The sequence below is a fragment of the Crocodylus porosus genome, unplaced genomic scaffold, assembly GCF_001723895.1.
Source record: "Crocodylus porosus isolate Cpor-Errol unplaced genomic scaffold, CroPor_comp1, whole genome shotgun sequence".
NCBI lineage: Eukaryota > Metazoa > Chordata > Crocodylia > Crocodylidae > Crocodylus > Crocodylus porosus.
In genome coordinates this window covers 105,309,110-105,318,753 of record NW_017728943.1, presented here as the reverse complement: position 1 = coordinate 105,318,753, position 9,644 = coordinate 105,309,110, and the positions used below count along the sequence as shown (strand labels likewise).

Below are 9,644 nucleotides of genomic sequence, written 5' to 3'. Positions count from 1 at the left end.
GCCAAGATGAACATGGGCCGGCAGTGTGGGGATCCAGTCAGGAAGGCCGACCGCACCTTGTCACGCATCCACAGATGCATCTCAAGCAGGTCCAAGGAGGTGATACTCCCCCTCTATGCGGTACTGGTCAGGCCACAGCTGAAGTACTGCGTCCAGTTCTGGGCGCCACACTTCAAAAGGGGTGTAGACAACATGGAGAGGGTCCAAAGGAGGCCACTCACATGATCGGGGGCAGCAAGGCAGGCCCTACGAGGACAGGCTACAGGACCTGAACCTGTTCAGCCTCCACAAGAGCAGGCTGAGGGGGGATCTAGTGGCCTGATACAAACTAGTCAGAGGGGACCAGCAGGCATCGGGGGAGTCCCTGTTCCCCCAAGAACTACCAGGAGTGACTAGAAATAATGGTCACAAGCTGGCAGTGGGTAGATTCAGGTTAGACATCAGGAGGCGCTACTTCACTGTCAGGGTGGCTAGGATCTGGGACCAACTTCCAAGTAAAGTGGTGCTGGCTCCTACCTTGGGGGTCTTTAAGACAAAGCTAGACAAACATCTTGCTGGGGTTGTTTGACCCCAGTACTCTTTCCTGCCATGGCAGGGGGTCAGACTTGATGATCTGCTTGGGTCCCTTCTGACCCTACCAACTATGAAACTACTCTTTCTGGGACTTGAAAAGAAAGAGGACTAGTAATGGAGAAACATTTTTCTCATTACTGTTTGGTGGATATCTCTCCACAAAAGGCTTAAATCATTTAGGCATATTACCACAGACCCCTAAGACCTCTTCATAGGCAAGACAGCAGTGTCATAGTAGAAAGAATCCAATGTTACAAAAAGATCCAGGAAAGTAAAAATGGAAGTCTACCCTCTATCCACTGACAGGAGAAGACCTGAGAGAGTAAGTAGTCTTATTGGTTTGCAGTTGAGTAAGAAGGCAGGGCAGATTTGCACCTTAAGGATTAGCTAAATTTCATATATATAAAAAATATGCATATACATATCAAAAGCTTTCACAAGCTGGAGCTCACTTAATCAAATGCTGTGAAAGGACATAGAGCAGTGTATAAAATGGAGAGCATGATTTAAATATAAAAAGCAAGAAGGATAAAAGCTTCAATTATGGGAGATTAAAATTGGCCTTTGTGAGTTTGTTCAAATTAGAGGTTTGACCCTGGCCAGTAGCTAACTAGAACTAATGTATCCGTAGTGGTTTTTCTTCACTGTTTGCTCTACATATTTGAAGGATGAGGTAAAGATTCCTTTCTGAACCAATGCATTGGCTATTTCACTCAGGAGCGGCACCAAGGTGTTTCCAAATGCATGCAATCTTTTCAATGAAGATAGATCATTGTTTTTGTAATTCTTGATGTTTATGTCTGAGGGGAGGCTGTAGACCATCAAATTTGATTAACTGAACGTCTTTTGTTTGGCATTTGGAAACTAGCTGAAGCAAAGACTGATAGGGAAGTCCTCTACTCCTATAATCCAACCTCAGCAAAGGCTTTGAGATATTTATTGTGTTTCTTCAACTGTGTGCATCAGCCTGTTTTTTTCTGCCAGCTACCAGACTGCGTAATTCTTTACTTTCATACAAAAAATTGTTAATCAATGTGTTTGCTACTAAGCAAGAGACTGAATTCAGAGTATTAATTTCTCTACAACAGGTGATATAATTTTTTGTATCATACCTTTTATTGTAAAACATCGTTAAGCAGCTTACTAACTGGGCCGTGATCCAAGAGTTAATGATATTACCCCTATTTTACCCTATGCTTTATTTTGCCTCTTTTGTAATGGAATTAAATTCATTCTCAATTGTTTGGCCAAAAAAACTCTCCAGCTGACTTTAGGGCCAGAATAAGTGTTTGCTTGTATGTACTTTTTAAAGTGTAGAGCAAAAAAACCAAATTACATTTTAGTTATAGACATTAAATGTATCAAACTTTTGCAAATATTTTTCTACCACTCAGAACCAAGAATTGCTTGATTTTAGGTGTTCAAATTTCCTCTAATCTTAGTCCTGCCTAATAAATAATACATAGGCTAAAAGTAACGTATTAGAGCTTTTAGGCCAAACTGATTTACAAACAATAACAACTTGTGGCTGTGGTCAAAAATTAAATACCATTAGAAAGCACATAGGAACAGCTGACTGGAAGGAACACCATGTCATGGGTCATCAGATCTAGTTTTTAGCTATAATAGGCAAATATATCATATAATCCTTTTAAAAAATGATGAAATGCCATCTTAAACTAGGCTAGGTTTCCTCCTCCTATTTGTATTGAAAGGCCATTCCAGAATCTCATTCCTGTGTCGGTTAGAAACCTTATAATTTCCAACCTAAATTTATCTATGGGTAGTTAATATCTATTTATTCTTATGCCAGGACTGTCCTTCAATTCAGGAGTCAGCAATTTATGGCCCATGGACTTGATCCGGCCTGTGAAGTCATGGTAGCGATATCTGGTGGCTGGGGAAGACTCTGCTTGTACCACGCTGCAGCCAGGCAGCCAGCACTTTAGGAGCTAGGGTGGGGGTCTCTGTTGATGCCACAGGAGCTTCAACAAAAGTGGGGGGCGGTTCTGCCTGTGCAGAAATGGAGGCAGCCAGGTCCTAGTGCCAAGCCTTCTGCTTTAGTTTAAATAGCTCCTCTCCTCTTGTCCTTTGTCTGACCCCCTCCCACCCAGATCTGTTTGTAGCATTCAGATCCCCTACTCGGCCTTCAGTCTGCCAGACTAAAAAGCCAAGCTCTTCTAGTCTTCTCTCCTGTGATGGACTTTCCATTCCCGATTAACCTTATTAGCCCTTCCAACCTGTTCCAGTCTGAGTTTGTGCTACCTGAACTGAACATACTAGTGCAAATGAAGTCTCACCAGCCTTGCACAGTGAGATGAACACTTCCTGATCTTTACTGGAAATACCTTGACCAATAAATTCTAAGAGAGATTGTCTTTTCTACTCCCACATCACAATCATGGCTCAGTCATCATCCTGCAATTGGCTAGAACATCCAGATTTTTCTCTTCCTCCTTCATTTCCAATTGATGAACTTCTAGCTTATAACAGAATCCTTGCTGTTGATCTTTTAGCTCATAATTTTGCATTGGGTAAAACTAAACATCATTCCATTTTTTTCCAGTTCTTGAGGTCATCTGATTCATCCTGTATGATAGCCGATCCTCCTCTGTACTGCCGCGTCTCCCAATTTGTCATGTTGCTGTACTTTCTCAGCTAACATGCCTCCCAAATATATAACATTCACCCTATTTTTGGAAGGCCCCGAGGAGAAAATATTACCTTGCAGTATGGGTAGATACCAGAGGCCTGGGGGTCTCTGGGCCTATGGGCAATGCATCAAGGTTGGGGAAAGCATGCAGAGCCCAATCTGGTATCCAGCATGTTGTGCTGAAGCCACACAGCAGTCCCAGTCCAGCACACTACACTGGGGATATGTGATAGGGCCCAATCTGGAGTGCCAGCATTGGGGCCTGATCTGGCATGCTGTGTGCTGAGGCAGTGTGCTGCTTCCAGCTCTATACGCTGGCTCCAGGTCCACAAACCAAGTCCAGGACACGCTGGCTCTGGAGCCGTGTGGGGCCTGGAGCCTTCTTGAATGTAGGTAACATACTTGCTCTTCTTCAGTGAAACAGTAACAAGCCCCATCTGACAGATATTTAAAAACAATGGGCATGTATACACCTGCTCTAGAAGACAGCAAGACAGGGAGGGAGCCACTCTAATTAAAGTGCCTGGAACATCATGTGTATCAGCATCCCCATACTGAAAAACGGCGGTGGTGGCTCTTTAACTAACGCTTGTTGAACAAGACACTGGAGCCTGTCCGAGCACAGTAATTACCATGCTCCGGTAGACTCAATTAATAATCTGCTCTGATGTGCTGTAATTAGTGAGTCAGAGCAGCTTTGTTACACCTGTTCTAGGCACCCCTTACTATCAGCTCTGAGGGCATCTATACAAGTCTTCCAGGGTGGAGGAGGCCCGTTTTAGAGCAGCTCTTACAGCCACTCTAATTGAAGTGCCTGTAACGTCACATAGATTCAGAGGGCGCTTTAACTACAGCTCGTTCTTTCAACCACTGTCACTTCTCCCTCACAGCGGTTCACCTGCAAGCCCCGGGTTCTCCCCGTCCCTATTTTCCCCTAACCACCCGCCAACGTTTCCTCAGCCTCCCACGTTCCAGGGCGCACGCGCAGGAGAGGGGGAGGGGGAGGGTCACGCCCCCTGCCCCATCCCACACCTTTGAATTGGTGGGCTGCTTCTGTCACTCAAGCTGCGAGGGGACCTCCCCCCCACCAATCTGGCCCCGCTCCTTTGCGGGCAGCGCGCGCTCTGGGCAGGCGCTCCCATGTGTTCGGCGGACTGCGGAGCCCGGCCCTCCAGCCAATCGGAGCCGGAGAAGGGGCAGTGACCATAGCAACCGAAGAGAAGCTCTGGTCCTGCTTGGCATTGGTTGATTCAAAGGAGGGGGAGGGACCGCGAGGATGCGGCCAGGCGGCGGAATCAGCCTCGACTTCGTCTCCGACCAGCGGGTCCGGCAGCTGGAGAGGAAGCTGCGCGTGAGTCCGTCACCCCCCTCACCCCCCACACCCCCACGGCGAGGCCGCGGAGTTCGAAGGGGCGGGGCCAGCTCAGAGCAGATCAATTCTGGCCCCGCCCCCTCTCCAAGTGCCTCCCCACAGCGGTGTCACAGCCGTGACGTCATCCCCTGAAGCAAAGGGCGGGCGGCGAGGGTGGGATAGATACCCCTTGTCGCTAGATGCACTTGGCCCAGGGGCCAAGTGACTCTCATATCATAAGTATTCAGTTATCAACCCAAATGACTCTCGCCCAGGGCCCCAACAACTCTACGGCCACCACTGCCCCACCACACAGCTGGGCTGAGACCCCGGGGTACTGCTGGCCTGGGTGATGGGCACAGGCCTGGTGCCCCAACCCTGAGCATGGCAGAACTTCAGGATAGCAGCATCCAGGACGACAGTCTTTCCAGCCCTTCTGGCCACCAGGAGAAGCTGGGGAGTGCCATCCAGATGCAGCCAGGGCCACAGCTGCATCTGCAGGCCACCTCCGGCAGGGAGGGACAGCTGCCCCTGAAGGCGTGAGTGAGGTTACCTAGCTTCATACCTGCCCACCTGAACCCCGGGGGTCTTGGAGGCTCAGGCTGGGATGACCCACTGGGCACTGAGTTAACTGGTCTCCTGGTTGTGTTCTTAAGGCTCAGTTGCAGGGGAGGGAGTCTTGATCCTCTCCCAAGATCATGATACCAGCCTGAGCTGTCCCTTTAAGCAGATGGTGAAGGGCCTTGTCATGCAGTGCATGACAGTGGAGGCAAACTGTTACTGAGTGAGCATCCCAGTTTGCCAAAACTTCAAATGTAAGAAGTAATCTGTACCGAGTCCAGTCACATGCTTCAAGTTCACTGGAAGCATTCACTGGACAGCATTTATTTTTGGCTTCCTCCTGCAGTCTGAAAAGAGCATCATCCTTGTTTTTTCAAACCCAGTTTGGCTTGGTATAAAACAACCCATGCTCTTTCCAAAATTGGTAAACTTTCTGTGGATTCGGAACAGGTTTTTTTTCTTTGAGATCAGGTATCTGTTTCTTAACAGTAATATCTGTATAAGTTATCAGATAATTGAATACTTGTGATAAACACTGAGTTAAATGACAGCAGATGTGTATTAAACTAGACCAGGGTTTCCCAGTCTAGAAGTCATGAGCCAGGCTTCAGCAGAGTTTCAGTGATGCTTCCTTTTTTGCTCTTTTCATTTACACAGAGAACCGTTCCACAGTGTGAACTAGGTTAACAACAACCTGCTTCAGTTTGCAGTCAGTCTGAAACAATACAGGATTGCAAACTGATGTCAGGAAGTCAGGAACATCAGGCTCTGCCCAAGGTGCTTTGGGGAAACAGGTTCTAGCTAGATTCCAGTATTGGAAAAGGGTTTTGATGTCACATCACACTGGCTTCTTAGCCTGTAAAAGCCACGCTGCTGATTAACACATGCATGATTGTCAGAATTATTGATCTGATTAAAAAATGTGCTTATTTCAGTTTTATTACTGTCATGTAGGATCAGCCTTCCTTTTGGGGAAAAGCTCTGCCTTAGGACTTCCCAAGAAGTAGCCTTATTTGATCTCTCTCTCTTGAGAGGATCCCTGGCATGGTTTCACGAGGGGCATTTCTGGTGAAGAAGATCCAGGGCCTCTGGCTTTTAGGCCCTGGCTCTTCTCAGTCCCTCACTTCCCTGGTGATCAGGGACACCCCCACCTTTGAGACCTCCTTCTTTGTAGTCAGCTCCTGGGAAGGAGGGGGTGTTTTCTTCTTTAAAGAGTGGGAGTTAGAGTGCCAGCATCCCAAATAGCACAGTAGACCCTGCCCCAAAACAAACCGCCTTTATTGTGCCACTCCAATTCCCCCTGTCTTTCCATGGACTCCGCTCTGTCCTCCTTAGGTCTGTTTTCACTCTACTCTGTCTTTTCTGGGACCTTCTGTCCCTCCAGCTTTCTGAGAACCTCACTCAGTCTCCTCCATCCCAGGCAGTTGCACTTGGCCCAAAATAGTTACAAAACTCTAGTAGCCTGGGGACAACACTAATCAAATAAAATGACATAAAAAGCGATGGAGAGTCAATCAGGGAGCAGTCTTCAGGTCCTACTGCCAGGCCCAACCTGCTACCCTCCCTGGGATGAGAAGGGCATAAAGATGTCCTGCTTATGAAGCTATTTATAAGAATTATCTACATCAAAACCTGCTCACACTGAGTCCTCTCAAAGTGTTCCCAATAAGAATCGCAGGCTAGAACTCATCTCACTTAGCCTTTTCTGTCACAGTTACTGAGATTGGGGAGATCTAGCTGATTTGGGTTTTTTTTCCAGACTAAAGAAGAAAGAATAATTGTATTGGAGACAGAAAATGCTCTTCTTCATCTGAAACTTGCAGAGGTAACTTATGCTATTTTTTTTTTTTATCACTTCTTAAAGCATCCAGGTTGTTTGTAAGTTGATGCCAAGACCCATTATCTGAAGTAGGGGTGGCCAGCTGTGGCATGGGCAATCTCTGTGTTTGGCATGTGACTGATTGGGATGAAGAGATGGAGCACAGCAGCAGATGGGCAGGGAGCAGAAAGTGGAGCGGCAAACTGGGCAGGAAACCCAGGGCAGAAATTAGAGCAATAGATTGGGCAGGGACCCTAAAGCAGAAAGCAGAGTAGCGGATCAGGCAGGAGAAGGGGACCGGAGTGACACTTGGGGACAGTGTGGGGCTAATTTGTGATGTGCCTGCTAAAACGGTTGGCCCCCACAGATCTGAAGAACGATATTGAAATGTTTTCAAAATCTGTTATCCCAAATTTTCAAAGGACATTTAATTGAATTACAGGTACCAGTTACACAGAGGTGCTGCAGATGTTTAGATACTTTTATGTCCATAGAAACAGGCAGGTCCAAATCTGAGCACTTGTGCACTGAAATGCATGATATTTCCTTCAGTTGAACTAGGTATGTAGAATGTAGGTGCAGATTTTGAGGGGAAAGATCATTCTTTTAATATCACTCTTAAATAAATTAGTATTAAGTAGGTTGAAGGAACCGTCATTCATTACTGGGTTAAAGAGAGATGCTTCTTTGAGAATCTTGGTGACATATATGCATATATGTATCGCAGCTTAAGAAAATACTCTTTTAGTGGAAGGAGACAAAGTGTGAGAGAAGAATAGAAAGATGCTAGCTAAATTCAGATATGGTCAGATATTGTTTGACTAATTAAAAGTGTTTAGTATTTCTGAAGCCATTATTGAAATAATAAGTAGTATTTTGTTTCTTCAAAGCCAAAAGGTTAGAGTAGTGATTCTGAGCCAGGGGCTGCAGCAAGTTTGGCTGCCTTGAGATCTTTTTAAGAGTGCTGTGCAAACATGATTTACAAGATGCACCCAGACATTTCAAATATGAATCCATAGTGTTAAAAAAGTATTTTGACCTGTTGGCTTTCTGAGTTCTCTGAAACAGAAAAATTGCTCTGCTTTTTGTCTGTAGTCAAAAAAGACAAGTGAAAACTAAGAGCTGGCATTTGCAAAGGGGTGCCTCGAGCCAAAGCAGGGTTGCCTTGAGCTCCAAAAGGTTGAGAACCACTGGGCCAGAGATTTAGTGAAGTTTGAACAGTTGTGTACTATGCTAGACCAGGTCCATCTTTGCGGATTAGCAATGATAGAGACTGTCAACTGAGACCCTAATCCAAGCTGTCATTAAGCCTCTGTATGACCTCAGGTAAGCCATTTGCCCCCTCTCTGTCTCAGTTAACTATGTTGGGTAAAGCTGGGTTTAATTTTATAAGCAGGTTTGTTTGCAAGCCAGATGGTACATGTGAGTTGAGTTTTGCCAGCTACATACAAAAATGTTGTCAGTTATACTGGAAAAATATAATTTCCATTAATTCTTCTGTGTTTGCATTTGTTAGCATTTGGCAGAAATCTTAAAAATTTGGACTGGCCTTTAGGTCTCAGGCAGGAAAGATGGAAAGTCCATGCTGGATATTAAGAGGCAAAAGACAAAAACATGATTTTGGCTCTGGAGGGGAGATAATTAAAGCCTCTCAACATTCTGCCAAACAGTCATTCACAAATCTAGCTATAACTGCTCAAAAAATACATTCCAGAGGTTCAGTTAGCTGCCAAGTGTACTGCAAAGCTAGAGCAAATAAAAGAGCATGGGGAGTATACAACATGCCACTATCACCCAGAGGACACTGCCAAATGATTTGTTATATTTGAAGGAGTATTTTGATTAGCTTTGTATTTGCTTTTCTGTCAAGGCATATATATAATGTGTGTGTATATAAATGTCTGTATGAAAGACTCGATGTAATCTGTGTTGATGTCAGCATTTTCATGGTAAATCTTGAATTCCTTCTTTTATGACTTTAAAACTGATTAGATTGGTTTAGTTTGTCCTCTAAATGTACAAGTGTAAGCTTAACCGATACAAGGTAGGTTTACTTCTGTTAAAGAGTATCCACTCCTGAAGTACCATATTTTATCATGTACTTCAAGCCCTGGAATAAAATACACACCTTGTTTTTTGAAAGGAAAAAAGATCCTTCCTATTTTTATAGTCCATCCAGAGGATAACTGGAAAATGAAAATAAACAAGATGCATAGCAATAAGAAACCAAGTGTTTAAAATGTTCTTGGCTTTAATACTTACAAGTGTGAGTAGTACTATAGGCCTGAATCTTGCAAAGATTTATGCAATGGCTTAAATGCATGAGCAATAGCACCATTAACTTCAGTGCACTACATATATGCATGAAGTTAAGTCCATACACAAGTCTTTCCAGAAATAGTATCACAGGGCATTTATACATGTGCTCGGGGGGGCGTGCGGCAGCAGTACTTTAATTAGCAACTCTGAAAGCTGCTCTAATTAAAGTGCCAGGAGCATCTTTTGTATCAGAATCCCCACACGTAAAAGTGGTGGCAGGGGCACTTTAACTAAAGCTTCCTACTGGGGTCTCTGGCGCGCCAACTGGAGGAGCTCCAGGCCACAGTCCAGAGACTGCGTGCCATCAGGGACTGCGAGCAGGAGATAGACTCCTACTGCCAGGCCCTTCTCCCCCGGGAGCTGCAGGG

At 45.2% G+C, this 9,644-nt stretch overlaps 1 protein-coding gene across 3 annotated transcripts in view; it reads left to right on the top strand.

Annotated features, from left to right (window-relative positions):
* The first annotated feature begins 4,472 nt into the window (after positions 1 to 4,472).
* Positions 4,473 to 9,644, top strand: part of KIF25 (kinesin family member 25) — a 70,408-nt gene continuing 65,236 nt past the window's right edge. Inside the window, exons 1-2 of one of the 3 annotated variants that reach the window (XM_019549951.1) lie at positions 4,473 to 4,577; positions 6,898 to 6,963. In XM_019549951.1, the coding sequence (XP_019405496.1) occupies positions 4,503 to 4,577; positions 6,898 to 6,963 (141 nt within the window). In that variant the 5' untranslated portion in view covers positions 4,473 to 4,502. Of the gene's footprint in view, positions 4,578 to 4,986; positions 5,117 to 6,897; positions 6,964 to 9,644 lie in introns of those variants that run through there. The other 2 variants (XM_019549953.1, XM_019549952.1) reach the window with 2 other exon arrangements.